The sequence below is a fragment of the Vulpes lagopus genome, chromosome 8 (assembly GCF_018345385.1).
Source record: "Vulpes lagopus strain Blue_001 chromosome 8, ASM1834538v1, whole genome shotgun sequence".
Classification (NCBI taxonomy): Eukaryota; Metazoa; Chordata; class Mammalia; order Carnivora; family Canidae; genus Vulpes; species Vulpes lagopus.
In genome coordinates, this window is record NC_054831.1 from 32,561,788 (window position 1) to 32,579,859 (window position 18,072).

Sequence of the window (18,072 nt, forward strand, 5' to 3'; positions counted from 1 at the left end):
CACCTAAGAATTTATTTTACTTTGATAACCTCTGTAAAACCCTATCTTCAAGTAAGGTTACATTATGAGGTACTGAGGGATTATAACTCCAAAATATTTATTTTGGGGGGTGAGGGCACAGTTCCCAAAGCAGTCTGCTTTCTACTCCATCAGAAATTCATGTACTTTCCACATGCAAAATACATTCATCCCATCCCAATCATTACAGCATCAATGGTAAGTCTAAAATCTTCTATATAAATTTCATCAACCAAAGTCTCAAATCTTAATATCTAATTCAAGTAGAGGTTAAGACAGGTATTGTTCAAGCTGGAGCAAAAATCTCCATGTCTGAATATGTGAGACCAGACAAATCTAAAACCTAGCAGGGAAAATTCTATTAGATTCTTAGGACTTGAGAATAACCTTCATGGGCTGGTTGCTCTACCCTCTAGTCACACTAGGGTGGTGGCCTTGCCACCTTAGCCCTGGGAGCAGCCTCACCTGTTAGAATTGAGAGGTTTTCCTCATGCTCTGGAACCCAGGAGGCATCCTGGAACAGAGAATGAGATAGATGTTCCTGCCTCTCAGACACCTGCCCACTGGGCTCCTGGTGACAGTGGCAGACATGCCAGCCTCTGAATCACCTTCAGAGTCATTATTTTTCTTGAAAGATAACACATGTTCAGGGACACCTGGGTGGCTCAGTGGTTGAGCATCTGCCTTTGGCTCAGGGTGTGATCCCAGGATCACACGGTGTGAGTGCTGCATCAAGCTCCTTGTAAGGAGCCTGCCTCTCCCTCTGCCTATCTCTCTGCCTCTCTGTGTCTTTCATGAATAAATAAATAAAATCTTAAAAAAAAAGATAACACATGTTCAGGGTTGAATAGCCCTGTCAGCTCACTTCCTGCCTGTAGAATCCCAACAGCCTTTCTTCCTTCTTCCCATCTCCGTCTGCATAAATTCAAGCAGGCAGTGTTTCTGCTGAGATGATTGATTAGATCTACATTTCACATGCCCATAATCTCTTTAGCAGTATCCAGCCACACCTTTGGTGTCCTCTCTAAGCACATAATGTCATTGTTTACAATATGGATAGAACTGAGAATATGCTAAATTCTTCAAGTTTTGGTTTCTTTATGTTTGACAATTCCTAATCTCTGTCTTCTCCTGTTTTATTATGAGCAAAGAGAAACCAATCTGCATTTAATGTTTGTGCTTAGAGATCTCCTCAGCTAAATATTAAAGTTCTATTTTCTGTCTCACAGAACACAATTCAGCTAAGTTCTCTACCACTTTATGTCAAGGATTGCCTTTCTTCCAGTTTCCAATAATATGTTCTTCATTTCTGTCTGAGATCTCACCAGAAGCACCTTTAACATTCCTATTTCTACCAAAATTCTTTCCAAGGCAATCTGGACTTCTTCATTCAAGCACTTCAGAAGTTCTCCTCCTCAATCCATTACCTAATTCCAAAGTCACACCCACATTTTAGGTATTTGTTACTGCAATACCCTACTTCTCAAAACCAAAACCTGTATTCATTTCCTAGGGCTGCAACAACAAAGTTACATAAATTAAGTGGATTAAAGAACATAAATTTATTGTATCATAGTTCTGGAGTCTCAAAGTATGAGATCAGGGTATCAGTAGGGTCGGTTCTTTCTTAGGGCTGTAAGTGATAATGTATTGCATTCCTTTCTCCTAGTTTCTGGTGATTAGCTGGAACTTTTGGTTGTCTCTGATTTCTACATCACCCTGATCGTTGCCATAATCTTCACAAGCCTTCTCCTGTATTTGTCTCTGTACTAAATTTTCCCCTTTTAATAACACCAATCATATTAGATTAAGGCCTACCATAATGACCTCATTTTAACTTGATTATCACTGTTAAGACTGTCTCTAAATAAAGTCACATTCTCATGTTATGACTTGAATATATCTTTCTTGGAGATATAAATAACCTTCTTAGATTTGTAGATTCATGTATGTCATCAAATTTGGGAAGTTTTCAGCCATTATATCCTCAAATAATCTTTCTACTTCTTTCTTTCTCCTTCTGAGACTCCCATAATGTGTATATTAATATGCCTTATGGTGCCCTTGGTCTCTCTTCAAGTCCCTTAGTTTCTGTTCCCTTCACTCTTTTTTTTTCTTTTCTCACCACTTAATGATTTCAGTTGTCCTATCTTCAAGTTCACTGATCCTTTCTTATGATTGTTCAAATATGCTGTTGAATCCCTCTGGTGTATTTTTCACTTTAGTTATTGTACTTTTCAACTCCAGAATTTGATTCCTTTTTATAATTTCTCTTTGTTGGCATTTTCATTTTGGTCCTTTATTGTTTTCCTGGTTTCCTTTAATTCTTTATCCATGTGTTCCTTTATTCTTTGAACATATTTAAGGCAGTTGTTTTAAAGTCTTTGTCGAGTAAGTCCTTTATCTGGGCTCCTTTGTGAGTGGTTTCTATTTTGTTCCTATGAATGAGCCATGTTTTTCTTTTTCTTTGTATTCTAATATTTTTGTTGAAAACTGGGCATTTGAAACTCTGAAAATCAGAGTCTCATTTCCTTTAGCTTGTGTTCAGAAAATGTTTCGGCAGATTTCATTGAATGTCAGGAGTCTGGGTGTTTGCTTGGTTGTTGTAAACCTTTGACTTTTCCATAGTTTGACAAAGTTTGTATGATGTCTCTCTCTGTCTCTCTGCCTCTCTGTCTCTCTTCCTTGTTTTTTGTTTTGTTTCTGTGGGAGAATGAGAACTTGGAACTTCCTAGTCTCCTATTTTGCTGATGTCATTTCTCTGTTGAATTTTTTACTACCCACTATGGATAACCTGTTAATGAAAGAATATGAATAATACTTACTTAGAAATAAAAGTTTAGAAAATGTAAAGTTTTTAAAGTAATATAAATGGAATAACAAGAAAACACAGATTCACAAAATTTCCACTTACATTATAATACTTAAGAGAAAAATTTCATTTTTTGCCATTTGAAGTGAATTTTAAAATATTTTTTTTAACCTTAAGAATTAGTATTTGGAGAGATAATAAGGCATTTCTTTGTGTTTTGGAATTTAGGGGGGGTACTATGTTTTAGGTATTATAGGAACTTTAAGAACTAAAGTAACCAAATAATGTTAAATATTATTTAATAAGAGAAATCTCTAGTTTACTCAATGCAGTTATTTCATAAACCTTACTGAAATTACTGATTTAAAGAATTATCAATTCACTTTAAAACCATAAGATGGAAGTTTGATGGGAAACTGGAAGTTCATATAATGTCAAAGTATTTGTATACATGAGTATATAATGTCAAAGTACATGAATTACGTGGTGGATCCAATGGTAAAAACATAACTGTACAGTAGAGGGATCATCACCCTAAGCTGTAGGTGAATCTTAGCATGTTAATATTGAGTCAATAATGTTATATCTTTTGATATATTGCAACTTGAGTACACTTAAGATGTATTCTGGCCACAAAAGGTTTGAATCCACCAAACCTATACACACAACTTCGAGGTTTGGGGAAATTTCAGGAGACAGACCCCACTTAATGGAGAAACAAGCTAATTGATAGCATGAGGGTATAACCTTGTAAATCCATAAGATGGAGCATTCTGCAGAAAAATAGCAGGCTCTTTTCAGCAAGACCTAAAAAGAGGACTACACTAGATTCTACATGATTTATTGAAATAACTAGTTTTACGTGTCTTGAATTTGATACTGGTTTGGGTCAGTTAGGGATATCTAAACGTGGTCTAGAAGTACTGATAGAAATAGAAAAGTGAAAATTGATGGAAAATACAAATAAACTGTAATCAAATTGCATGTCAGAGATCATCTCATTTTTGTTTTAAAAAATATGGAAAGTTTGTGTATAAGGGATCTGGGAGGATAGACACTTAAGATACCTGGAGAAACATGATTTCTAAAAATTTTTGTTATGTCCATATTTTCTAATTTTATATACTGCTTCTGTAATAAAATATTTCAAGTATAAATTATGTAATAATTTGTGTAATTCCAACATTTCATAATTTTATAGCCAGTGCTTATAATACATTCACATTTAAATTTTGCTTCTTTGAAACTACAGTGTTTTAATACCTTTATTTCTCAGATAGAGAGCCTGGATTTTTTATTTTTACTAAAGACAATTGAGGAATTCTATAAAAGTGAAGATGGAGAAAATCTGGAAATCCTCTGTCCAGTTCAAGGTCAAGCCTGTGTAGCTAAATTTGAAGATGGAGTTTGGTACCGAGCAAAAGTCATTGGTAGGAAATTACAGAGTTTCCACAGGGAAATGTTATGCTTAAAATTGACATAATTTGAGTTGGTACAAATTAAATCATGGAAGTGGTATTATTTGCTCAATTATCTATCTTTAAAAAGCTAGTGGTAATGTTTGGAGGTGAATCTCTCAGCCCTTAAATTTTGATTTGACTGGGACTTAACTGGTTTTTTTTGTTTTCTAATGTCTGCCTTATTTAAAAATTTAAATGGTAATAAACAACTTATACTCCATTCCTCAAAGGCAAATATTTTAGGGTTGCCTGGCTGACTCACTTGGAAAAGCATGCAACTCTTGATCTCAGGGTCATGAGTTTGAGCTTTATGTAGAGTGTAGAGATTATTTTTAAAAATACCTTAAATTCTTTCAGCTGTTACTTTTGATTTTTGTGTTATGTATTCTAAACATATAATACTTTGTTGATAGTTTTAGGTATTATCTATTCTTATTATGGTAGATAGCAGTTTTAGATTTCTTGTAGCTCTCTTGTGCTCTCCGAGCCCACCCCTATAATTGTATCACAATTTTTAGTTAACCCATATTTTATATAAATATTTTCACTAAGTCATAAAGAATACTTTATTTCTATTTCAACTTAATGCATCAAATTTTCACTTTGTTTCCTTTAAACTTATGGCTACATTTTCCTAATAGTTCAGAAACAGTTTTCCACATGTTAAGCTTTTCAGGTAATGTTAGTTTAATTTTTTCTCTAATGGTGAAAACATCCTTCTATCTCCCCAGTTAGACTACTAGTCTTCAAAGCTTATTACACTTTTGTTATTCAGAGAATTTATTTCACTTGGCAATATACTTCTTGGTTTTCCTGTATGGGATCTCTCATTTTATAAATCCCATGTTTACCTCTTCAGTTTACTCCTCCTTTTTTTTTTTTTTTTTTTTTTGAGGATTTCCTAATTGTTTCCTCAGAATAAATGGAGGTAAATTTTGAGATCTTTCATGTCTCCTGACTCTACTCTCATACATGATTGATAATTTGAATAAAAAATGTTCTTTAAATTTTATCTCCTGTCCATTTGTTTGTGTTGTCTAAAACTACATCTCCATTTGGAGACTTAAGGAATCTAATAGCATTGGTACAGTTGAGAATATCCTTCTAGTGAGAGGATTCCTGCAGAAGTATGGAGGGATTCTCTCACCTTCTTACACTTATGGTAACATGTGTCTTTTCAATTACTGTGGATGCAAATTACCATAGGGCCTAAGTAGTTTGAAGTTTCCTCTCCAGTACCAGTGTTGTTCCATATGCTTCCACTTCTACTAAGGAGCAGAGAATGCTTATACTTTTTCCATTTTTGAAATTATATATACTGTACTACCCTTTAAATTTGGAAATGATGGCAACCAATTTATAGAACTATACATAGGTGTGTTAAGAGAAGCTAAAGTCGACCATATATTTTGAGTATTTTCAAAAAGGTCAGTGTATGATAGGTTTTTATTCAAACTTGCATGTGTTTGAACTTTTTAGGGGCTTCATTGGTATCCTGTAAAATATAGATTGACATGGAGGTCTGTCTCTGCTTATTTCTTACACTATCTCCCCAAATATTTTTTTTAAATTTCAGTTAGGAAAAAAGAATTTCAGTTAGGTATCATTATATGAATGAATCTTTAGTTTGATTATTAAATCTTTTGCCTTAATCACCTGTGTTGACTAACAATAAACATTTACTAAATGCTTACTTTGATGCTTTGCTAATTATTTTAAATAGATGAATCCCAAAAAAAGTCTTATGAGGTTGGATTCTGTTGGTATATCCATTTTACAATGAAATAATGAGGCTTAGAAAAAGGAACTTGCTCAAAGTCATGTGGAATTTGACTGGATTCTAACCCAGTCAGTTTTAACATCTAATTTTTAACCTAGCATCTGATAGCTATGTTGTTATCCTGATTTTGATTGTCCTTTAGATATCTTAAAATTGTTAATTTCTTTTCACCAAGTCTGAAGACTATGCATTATGGTTGGTTTTTTTTACGTTCACATATTAGAAATATTTTTATATTTAAAAAGTATGTTTATGTATTAATCATAAAAGTATTCTAAGATAGTTGACTGTAGATTAACCTAAATTTTGCTAGATAATTCTGTTTTCTTTGCAAGTTTGATTTCTAATTTCATAATTTTTGAAGGATTGCCTGGACATCGTGAAGTTGAAGTTAAATATGTGGACTTTGGCAATACTGCAAAAATAACACTTAAAGAAATGCGTAAAATAAAGGATGAGTTTCTAAATCCCCCAGAGAAGGTAATCTACTTATTGTGAGTCATAGGTGCTGGTAACAATTTATCTTTTATTTGGAAACATCATTCTGACCTGCAGCTACCAGCTGCTATTGTATAGAAATCATTTTTATCATAGAAATGTTCTGTTAACTGACGTTTTTGTCCATAAATAATTTGATACATGGAATATAGAAAAGAGTTGCTGTCATTACTGTAATTTCCTATGTAGCAACTTTAAATTGTTTAAATGTATATCTTAGCAAATAAGAACTAATTATAAGTGTATATGTGTTTGTGTCTAAGTATTTACTGTCTACAGCTTTTAATATTATTTTAAAATATCTGTATAATGTAGTAGGAAGATGTATTTTATGAAAAAAACTCATCATAGAAGTATTTTTACTGCAATTACAGTTATGTGTAAGTATATATAACCTGTGCAAGAAAAAGAAAGATGTCTGGAAAAATAAATTATCCTTTTCTTGGAATCCTACTCCCCAGAGATAGGGAAGGTTAATGGGGCTTATTGTTAAACAATATTTTTCATTTTAAAAATGGGTAAAATATTGTAGGAAAAACTTGAAAATATAGATAAAAAGAATCATTCAGAACTATTGATTATTTTTGATAAATATAATTCTAAGATGCATCTTTATCATTTTTAACAATTATAGGATTAAGCAAATAGTCCTATAACCCACATTTTTCATTTAACAGCATATCATTAATATCTGTAATTCTTTCAGTAGATGCTTGTTATATCGGCGTCTAAATGTGCAGTAACTCATTCAACCAAATGTTCTATTGATTCCAATTATTGGTATTTATAAATTATTTTATAGATAGCTTTTGCGCATTTATTTTCTAAATATATATTCAATTCAAACAGTGTTTTGTATGCAAAATTTTAATCTAGAATAACTAGAAATTACATTTACTTTTTCTTAATGGTGCAATTTTATTTGACACAGGCAATCAAATGTAGGCTGGCCTATATTGAACCATGTATAAGGACAAAGCAGTGGCCCAAAAAAGCTAAGGAAAATTTTGAAGAAAAGACTCAAGATAAATTTATGACATGTTCAGTCGTTAGTAAGCTGTTTCCATTTTTATTTGTTGATATGTAATTGTATATGATTTTGAATAACATTATAATACAACATTTATCAGATCTAAGAACAAATTCAATGTGTCATCAGTAAGAGTAGTGAGAGAGAACATTTGTTGAGAATTAGGTATAGTGGATATAGAGGCAGGCTCTAGAGTCTAAAATCAGTACAGGGATCCCTGGGTGGCACAGCGGTTTGGCGCCTGCCTTTGGCCCAGGGCGTGATCCTGGAGACCCGGGATCGAATCCCATGTCGGGCTCCCAGTGCATGGAGCCTGCTTCTCCCTCTGCCTGTGTCTCTGCCTCTCTCTCTCTCTCTCTGTGTTACTATCATAAATAGTAAATAAAAAAAAAAGAAAAAAATTAAAAAAAAAATAAAATAAAATCAGTACAAAGCAAAAATTATCATTAAAGATCAAGTTATCCCAAGGGTGCCTGGCTGACTTAGTTGGTGGAGTGTATGACAGTTAATCTTGGGGATGTTGGTTCAAGCCCCATGTTGAAGGTAGAGATTACTTAAAATCTTAAAAAAAAAAAAAAAAAAAGGGCATCCCCAGTGGTGCAGCGGTTTAGCGCCACCTGCAGCCCAGGGCGTGATCCTGGAGACCTGGGATCGAGTCCCTCATTGGGCTCCCTGCATAGAGCCTGCTTCTCCCTCTGCCTGTGTCTCTGCCTCTCTCTCTCTCTCTCTGTCTCTATGAATAAATAAACAAAATAAAATAAAATAATAGTATAAAAAATCCAGTCATCCTGGACATGGCCTCTTGAAAGCCCTAAAGCCAGGAATTAACTTCTTGTATTTTAGTTTGCATTTTTGCAAGGGCACTATCCTGATTTTGATGTGATGGATGCTAAAGTTTAACGTGCAGGGAAGTGAGGGGAGGTGAGACATAACTGGTAAATAGTTTTCTTTTTTTTTTTTTTTTCATTTCATTTGACTTAAGTAAATTCAACTGTAGGCTCTCCATATTTTGAAAAAAATCACTTCTTTTTTGGAGTGGTCGGGTCCAGGATACAGGCTGACCACTAACTCACAATTTTGTAACCCAGCATGTTCTGAAAAGGAAGTGTTGAGTAGCAAAACCTGACCTGAATTGACATGAAGTACATATAGTCTTTATTTCCTATATAGCAAATATTCATATATTCCATTCCAGGATAGTAATGTATGCTTGTGGGCTGCTGCCTCAGAATCTGCTGGGGATATATTACAAAATATGTAATATATGTTTTATGTAGCTTTTCTTAATTTGAAGTTCTGAAACTTATCTGGCTGGAGGGGGTTTGGATGCAGGGGTGGGAGGAGGTGAGAGTCTTATTTATTTAGCTGTGTTGGTCTTAATAAGTACTAGTGCAGGACACACAAGATCATATTTACTTAGGGTTGATTTATAGGAATTTCCAGGGTAATTTTTACTATATCTGTTCGTTCACATTTATCATACTCTCATTAAGTGAATCCAACCACCAGAAGAGGAGACTGAGGCTTACCAATCAATTATATAATCTGGAACTGAGGGCAGCCCTGGTGGCACAGTGGTTTAGCGCTGCCTGCAGCCCAGGGTGTGATCCTGGAGACCCTGGATCGAGTCCCATGTCAGGCTCTCTGCCTCTCTCTCTCTCTCTCTCTCTGTGTCTCAATAAATAAATAAAATCTTTAAAATAATAATAATAATCTGGAACTGATGGCATATCGGTGATAATTTATCCACAACATTGTTGATATGAGAAATTGTTCTGAAGAAATAGTTTCTTTGGGGAGGAATGTGGTTATATATATTGCATCCTCAGTCAATAACATTTTTGTACCTGGCTTCCCTGATGTGAGCAGTAAGGACTAAGAAGCCCTTAATTTACTGCTCACATCAGAGAAGCCAGATATTTAATATAGAATAGTCCTCCCTCTTGTGGACTACCCATCAAGACCTGACTTTCTTTCTTGACTCCTTCTTTTTCTTATTCACTTAATTACTTGTTAGACATATAACATCCAACACCAGTCACAACATAGTTATTAGGCTAGATCATTCATTTGAGCAGGGCCTCCTGGCACTCCTTAAATCTAAAAGATCTCACCCCATTAATCTGCACAATGATGAGATTGAGAGTTTAAGACATTAATAGTAAAATGAACTACCATAGATGAGAAGGGGAGTCTTCCATTAATATGCATTGTTCCCTTATAAAGCAAGGGATATTTAAATCTTAATTAGCAGAGCAGGGAAGGTGGTATAGGTACAGAACATGGAAAGTTGGCCCTGTTGGAATAAATAAAGGACCTCATGTATGGGAAATATGAAGTCAAAGAACTAAAGGGAGCACAAGAGATGGAAAAGTAAGGAGATAAAAATTTATTGAGACTCAGCATTGCTTAGCTTTTTATTTTTAGATATGTCTGGCCCATTGAAAAGTAGGAATTATTTTTAGGATCTTGACAGAAGTTTACTAAAATGTATTTTTATGACTAGATAATAAATACAGGGTACTGGTAACAATTTATCTTTTATTTGGAAACATCATTCTGACCTGCAGCTACCAGCTGCTATTGTATAGAAGGTGGTGTAAGCATAAACTACAATGAAGTATATGTTTCCTAAAGAAATTCCTTAGTTGTTTATTCAGATACATATTAGGCAAGTTCTCTGTGCTATGTACCATAAGTAAGTAAACAGACATATGAGAGAGAAATTTTACCCATAGGTAGACTGTCAGTTTGGTTTAAGAAATAGATCTAAATAGTCTATTGAAGTAACCAACATATTTCCTAAAAGAAATTAAAAGTTAAATGGTTTGTCCTAAAAATACAGGGATGGGGGAAAAAAATCCAGGTTCCAATCTGTAGTTGAGGAATCTATATTGAGTTTTTGTTGTTTTAAACCTTATGCCATTCTTACAAAAGCTGTAAAGGTTTGCAAAAGCTGTAAACGTTTGCAGATAATCATTGACCTAAATTTCATTCTTATGTCCTCTGGAACTTGGTTGAATTGAATAAAATGGTTTAAAAATGCATCAGAACACCTCTCCAGTGAATATATGTCAATTTATATTTTTCTGAATTTAAAATCTTTAAATTGTTTTTTGACTTGTCATAGAACAGTACACAACCATCTAAAATGAAAATTTTGTCAATTTGCATATGCTACAGATAACATGGACACTTGTTTTATGTTTGCAAAATGCTACTTTTATCCCTAAAACTACACATCTGCAAAATGAAATTGTTTCTAGTTTTTTTAATTGCCTCATATAGTATGTTTTATGATGTATTTATTTTTCTCCAAACTCCTCTTAATATTTTACAGAAATTCTGGAAGATAATGTGCTCTTAGTTGAGCTTTTTGATTCTCTTGGTGCTCCAGGAATGACTCCTACTAGTGTAAATGACCAGCTTGTCAAAGAGGGCCTAGCATCTTATGAAGTAGGGTAAGTAAGCCTGTAAACCTTTGTTAGTTCATATATAACAGTTTATTTGCAAGAAGGGAAACTGGGATAGCATTCCCTTTAGGATATCTGCTTAGCTTTGGGAGTATTCCCCTGCTCTTGGGTTAGGAAAAATAATTGTAGTCATTAATCTAATGGAAAGTAGAATGCCTTTTCCCTCCCTCCTTAAGGGACCCCAAAACCAAGATTTGCTCCTAGGGATTGAAGGTACTTCTAAGAAAAGACGAATGGCATCTTATTTCTCGGTGGAACATCTGCTTTGGCAGCCCTTTGTGCTTTTTTGAGAAGGGAATTAGGTGGAGAAATGGCACAATAGGGTAGTTAGTGGTAGAATTAGCCCACATTCCCATTTGGAGAAATGTAAATTTTTCCTGGGTTCAAGTGAATACTTTGAATAAAAACAAGAGTTGAGTCATTGTGCCTAGTACTCAAAGACAGACTAGTGGTTGAAGCAACCCTGAAGCAAAACGGCAGAATGGTGGTGAGGATGGGTGGGAGGGTTTGGAGTTAAGACAAAACAGTTCTTTCACAATACAGACTTGTGCAGTAAGGGTGTCCCTGGAAGGACCTTCTGATGAATTCCCACATACCCCTCTCAAGAAAGCAAATATTTGATAGCACTCACACATAAGGTCTGTCAGGGTAAGCCAGAGAAGCAGAAACCTGTAGGTACATGCTGAGCATGTGGTCCTGCTGTCCCTCCCCGCCCTAACACTGGAGGAGCTGTAAGCTAGAGAGGGCCTGTCGTTTTCCCACTGTAGGCCCTAAGTAAGGGAAGAGAAAGAGATGAGAGGAAACATTTAAATATATTGGACTGAGGGATGCCTGGGTGGCTCCTTGGTGAAGTGTCTGACTCCTGATTTCAGCTCAGGTCATGATCTCAGTTGTGAGATTGAACCCCACATCAGACTTCATGCTCCATGCTAGGTATGGAGCCTGCTGAAGATTCTCTCTCCCTTTGCTCTCTGTATCTCTCTCCCTCTGCCCCCTGCCACCCTGCCTTCTCTTTCTCCCTCTCTTTACAAAAAAAAAAAAATATATGTATGCATATATATATATATTTGTATATATTTATATATAGATATATGTAGAGAGAAAGATATATATATATATATAGAGAGAGAGAGAGAGAGAGTTGGGGAGTTCTTTTTTTAGAAGTCAGGGTTATTGAGGTGAATACAATAAAATTCACCTTTTAACATATACAGTCATTTAACCATTAACACAGTCAAAATACAGAATATTTCTGTCACCACAAAAAGCTCCTTGGGCGTCTTTGTAGTTATTTTTCTTCCTCCACACCCAGATCTTGGCAATTATGATATAATTTGTATTTCTATAATTTTTACTTTTCCACCACTTCTTATAGATTCGTAATGTATTTTGCCTTTCGTGTATGGCGTGTTTCATTTAGCTTTAATGCTTTTGAGATGCATCCATGTTGCACGCATCAGTAGTTTTTATTGCTCACTACTGTCCTGTTGTCTGCGTATACCACAATATTATACATTCCCTACTGGTGAAATGTTTTACATTCCCAGTGTTAGACACTGGTGAAATCTTACACATCCCTAATTTGAGCTATTTCCAGTTGGAGAGATTTAATGAATAAAGGTGTTGTAAAGGACCTGCATACAAGTCCTTGTATGTAGACATATGTATGTATTTTCTCTTGAGTATATATATATATACCTAGGAGCGATTGCAGCTTGTAAGGTAAGTGGGTTATTTTTTCTATATTTAATTTAATGCCCCACCTACATTATCGCCTTCATAATTTTGGCACAAATCTGACACCATATAACTTTATCCATTTAATATTTTGATATGTATACCTAAAAGAAAAAGATTTTTTTAAATTACATTCATATTTTATTGTTTTTTTAAAAGATTTTATTTATTCATGAGAGAGAGGCAGAAACAGGTAGAGGGAGAAGCAGGCTTCATGCAGGGAGCCTGACGTGGGACTTGATCCCGGATCTCCAGGATCACGCCCTGGGCTGAAGGCGGCGCTAAACCGCTAAGCCACCTGGGCTGCCCAGAAAAAAATTTTTTTAAAAAAAGAATGTTTTTTTTAACTTTATAAGAAACTGCCACATGTTTTCTAAATTGGCTGTATCATTTTGGGTTTCCACCAGCAATTTTGAGAGTTCTGTTTGTTCTGTAGCCTTGCCAGCACTTGATTTAATCATTTTGTGTTTACATCGGCCCTTCTAAAAGAAATATAGTGGTTTTTCATAGTGGTTTGATTTTAATGACACTAAGGATCTTTTTCATATGCTTATTTGCCATCTATGTCTCTTCTTTGATGAGGTTTCTTTTCAAATGTTTTATGTTTTTGTAAAATCATGTTGCTTGTTCTTGAAATGTGAAAGTTCTTTAATACATATTCCAGATACAAATTCTTCATCAGATCTTTTTGCTTTGCAAATATTTTTTTCCAATCTGTGGCTTCTTAACAGTGTCTTTCAAAGAGAAGTTTCTGGCTTTGAAATCAACTTTGGCAATTTTTCCTTTCATAATTCAAGCACTTCGCACTGTAAGATCTCTTTACCCAACTCAAGGTCATAAAGATTTTCTCGTATGTATTCTTCCAAAGTTTTATAGTTTTAGATTTCATATGTAAGTCTGTCATCTTTTTATTTTGTTAAGTAAACTTTATTTTTTAGAACAGTTTTAGGTTCTCAACACTGAGCAGAAAGCACAGGGATTTCTCACTTCCTGGCACCCCCAATGGGCACAATCTCCCCACAGCCCCAAAATGGTACATTTATTAATATCAGTGAAACTATATTCACATATCATAATCCAAAATCCGTAATTTACTCACTGTATATTCTGTGGACTTTGACTAAATGTATGATGACATGATCCCCCATTATAACATCAGAGTATTTTCACTGACCTAAAAATCCCTTGTGTTTTGTCTTTTCATCCTTCCCTCCCCTCTAATTCCTGAGAACCACTGATTTTTTTTTTTACTGCCTCTATCATTTTGCCTTTTCCAGAACATCATATAATTGGAGTCATATAGTATATAGCCTCAGACTGGCTTATTATTTCACTTAGTAGTAGGCATTCAAATTTCCCCCTATCTTTTCATGGTTTTGATAACTCATTTCTTTCTAGCACTGCATAATAATCCATTGTCTGGATGTACCACAGTTTGTTTATCCATTCACCTACTAAAGGACATCTTGTTTGCTAACAGATTTTGGTAATTTTGAATACAGCTGCTATAAACATCCACGTGCAGGTTTTTATGTAGACAGAATCTTTGGATCAATACCAAGGAATGTGATTGCTGGGTTGTGTGGTACAGTGTATTTAGTTGTGTAAGAAACTGCCAAACTGTCTTCCAAAGCAGTTGTACCATTTTGCATTCACACAAGCAATGAGTGAGTATTCCTGTTGCCTCAAATCCTCACCAGCACTTGGTGGTGTAAGCATTTTAGATTTTGGTTATTCGATTATATGTGTAGTGATAGTATTTCATTTTTGTTTTAATTTGTGTTTCCATGATGACATATGATGTGGAGCATCTTTTTACATGCTTATTTGCTATCTTTATATCTTCTTTGGTGAGGTTCCTCTCAATGTTTTGGAGCCATTTTTTAAGTGAGTAACTTTCTTATTGAATTTTAAGTGTTCTTTGTATATTTTGGATAATAGTACTTTATGATGTATATCTTTTGCAGATATTTTCTCCAAGTATGTGGTTTTCTTCTCATCCTCTTGATAGTGTCTTTCAAAGAGTAGATATTTTTAATTTCAGTGAAATTCAACTTCTCAGCTCATTCTTTTATGAGTCATGGAATAAAGCTATTTTTAAACTTTAAATTTTTCCCCTTTGTTTTAGGCAGCTTTAGGGAATAAGGCATTTATTAGATGAATAATCCAAGAAAACATCATAGGATCAGAGGAAAACAGCAAGCACCCATCACCTCACTTTGATATGCCATTGTTATAGGGGAGCACTAAAGCTAAAGCAAAACTCTCTTCCACAGTAAGCAAAATAAATTTTGGAAAGAAGAGTTCTTTGTGACAGTGTAGCAGCTTTCCTGGAGGAGTAGCATTCTATAAAATACATCAGGAGCTCTCTAGCTTTTAAAATAAAATTTCCATGCCTTTTGCACCTCTCCATATATATTCATTCTCCTTACATGTAAATTCAAATATTGAGAATTTTCTAGTTACAAATTATACATTTAGTTACTAAATTGACTAAAGATAGTAGTAATAATATTCATTGACTTGAGAAGCTTCCCATTCCTCCAGTTTGTTTTAATTAAAATCATGAAATATTTTCTTACCTCTCATTTATCCAAACTGTTTTTTAAAAAAATCAAAGTCATACAGTTTTAACTAAGTTTTTTTCCAGTGCACATTAATTTAATAAGCCACCAGATTTGGGCATATAATCAATTATGGATGTTTAGCTTTTGTAACCAAAAAAGTATTAAATACATGTATATGTATTGTTTCTCTGGAAAGAGTCATAAAATTCAAATTTTTAAATTTTAGACCTTATATATAATACATTCTCAAAAATTAATATTTATCTTTTAAAAGCCTATTAATGTACCACTGTACACACAGACCAAAATGACTGTAAAAAAAGAAAAAAAGAAAAAAATAACATGTATTGGTGAGAATATAGAGAAGTTTGACCCTTGCACATTGTTGGGAATATAAATGGTGAAGCAAGTGTGGAAAACAGCTTGAAGATTCCTCAAAAACTTAAATATAGAATTACCACATTACCTAGAAATTCCATTCCTGGATATATATACCCAAAAGAATTGAAAACAGATATTCAAACAAACACATGTACATATATATTCATAGCAGCCAGAAGGTGGAACCACCCTGTATGTCTATCAGCAGTGAAATAAACAAATTGTGGTAGATAGCCATACAATGGAATATTATCCAGCCTTTAAAAAGGAATTAAATTTTGGGGTAGCTGGGTGGCTCAGTAAGTTAAGCATCCTATTCTTGATTTTGACTCAGCTCATGATCTCAGGATTGTGCAATTGAGCCCTGCATTGGACTCCATACTGAGTGTAGAACCTGTGTAAGATTCTTTCTCTCCTTGTCCTTTTGCCCCTCGCCCCTAAATGAATGAATGAATGAATTTTTAATTAATTAAATTTTGATATGTCATAATATTGATACACCTGGAAAATTTTATGCTAAGTGAAATAAGCCAAATACAAAAGGTGGCATACTGTATGATTCCCTTTATATGAAATATACAAAATAGTTAAATCCATGGAGACAGAACATAGAGTGGTGGTCAACAGGGGTAGAGGGGAGAGGATTATGGGTAGCAACTGCTTTAGGGAGATTTTGTTTTGGAGTGATAGAAATGCTTTGGAACTAGAGGTGTAATGGTTGTGCAACATTGTGAATGTACTAAATGCTACTAGATTGCTCACTTCAAAATACTTTTATGTGAATTTCATCTCACTTTTTAAAATGTTTTTAAGTCTATTAGCTATAGATTCCGTTCAAACTAGGGACACCTGGGTGGCTCAGCAGTTGAACGTCTGTCTGCCTTTGACACAGGGCATGTTCATGGGTCTAGGGATCGAGTCCTGCATCGGGCTTCCTGCATGGACCCTGCTTCTCTGCCTATGTCTCTGCCTCTCTGTGTGTCTCTCATGAATAAATAAATAAAATCTTAAAAAAAAAAAAAAGTTCAACTCAAGCTATGTGAAAATTCCAGCAGACCTTTTTTAGAAATTGACAAGATTTCAAATTTTGTATGTAAATGCAAAATGCATAAAATAAACAATTTTGAAAACAAAGTTGAAGGACTTCCACTTGCCAGTTTCAGAATTTAATATAAAGAAAGCTATGACTACCAAGAGAAGTGTGATACCAACATAGACATCTATAGATGAATGAATAGAATTGACTGTTGAGAAATAAATCCTTTATTTATAATTAATTGACTTTTTAAACAAAGGCACAAAGGCAATTCATTAGAAAAAAGATAAGTGTTTTCAACAAATGATGCTATGGCAATTGGATATCCAGCAGCAAAAACAGATGAACATAGCCCTTATCTCACACCATGCACAAAGTTCACTCAAAATGAATTATACTCTTAAGAGCTAAAACAAAACTTCTAGGAGGAAATCTTTAGGAATGTAAATTGGGTAAAGATTTCTTAGTTATGACACCAGAAGCACAATTCATCAAAATTCAAAGCTAGTGTACTTTGAAAGACAGTATTAAGGGAAAGACAGTGACAGAGTGAGAGAAAATATTTGCCAAACATGGCCCATAAAGGACTTAAGAACCTCCTACAACTTTAGAAGACAAATAATTCAACCCTCTAATAAATGGGCACAAGATATAAGCAGATATTTACCAAAGATGGTATATAATTGGCTATTAAGTACATGAAAAGATGCATAACAATTTTAATCATTAGGGAAATGCAAATTAAAACCACCATGAGATATCCTTTCTCACCCACTAGAGTAGCTATTACTTATAAGACAATTATAGATGTTGGTGAAGATGTGTAGTAACCCTCAGAACTGTCAGGGATGTAAAAGGTATATATAGGGATGTATAGCTTCTTTGGAAAATGGTTTACAAGTTTCTCAAAAAGCTATACATAAAATTACCACACAACCCACCAATTCCACTCCTCGTTACCTATCCAGGAAAAATGACAACATATGTTTATATACAAATGTATAAGCAAATGTTCATAGCAGCATCATTCAGAATAGCCAAATACTGGAAATTATGTAAATATCCAGGGAGTGGTGAATAGACAAAATACTATATATTCATACAATGGAATACTATTTGGCCATTAAAAGGAATAAACTACCGACGCATCTACATCATAGATAAACTTCAAATTTTAAGCTAGGTAAAAAGTCAGATACAAGAGATTGTATATTGTATGATTCCATCTATATGGTATGCCCAGAAAAGACAAGTTTATACACATAAAAAGTTTATTAGGG

The 18,072-nt window shown here is 34.3% G+C and overlaps 1 protein-coding gene across 2 annotated transcripts in view; it reads left to right on the forward strand.

The window, feature by feature from the left end:
- The window catches only part of RNF17 (ring finger protein 17), a 117,088-nt gene that overhangs the window by 51,561 nt on the left and 47,455 nt on the right, over positions 1 to 18,072 (forward strand). For both annotated transcript variants that reach the window (XM_041767209.1, XM_041767210.1), the window contains exons 16-19: positions 4,107 to 4,260; positions 6,435 to 6,550; positions 7,500 to 7,620; positions 10,939 to 11,059. In XM_041767209.1, coding sequence (XP_041623143.1) covers positions 4,107 to 4,260; positions 6,435 to 6,550; positions 7,500 to 7,620; positions 10,939 to 11,059 — 512 coding nt within the window. The remainder of the gene's footprint in view (positions 1 to 4,106; positions 4,261 to 6,434; positions 6,551 to 7,499; positions 7,621 to 10,938; positions 11,060 to 18,072) is intronic.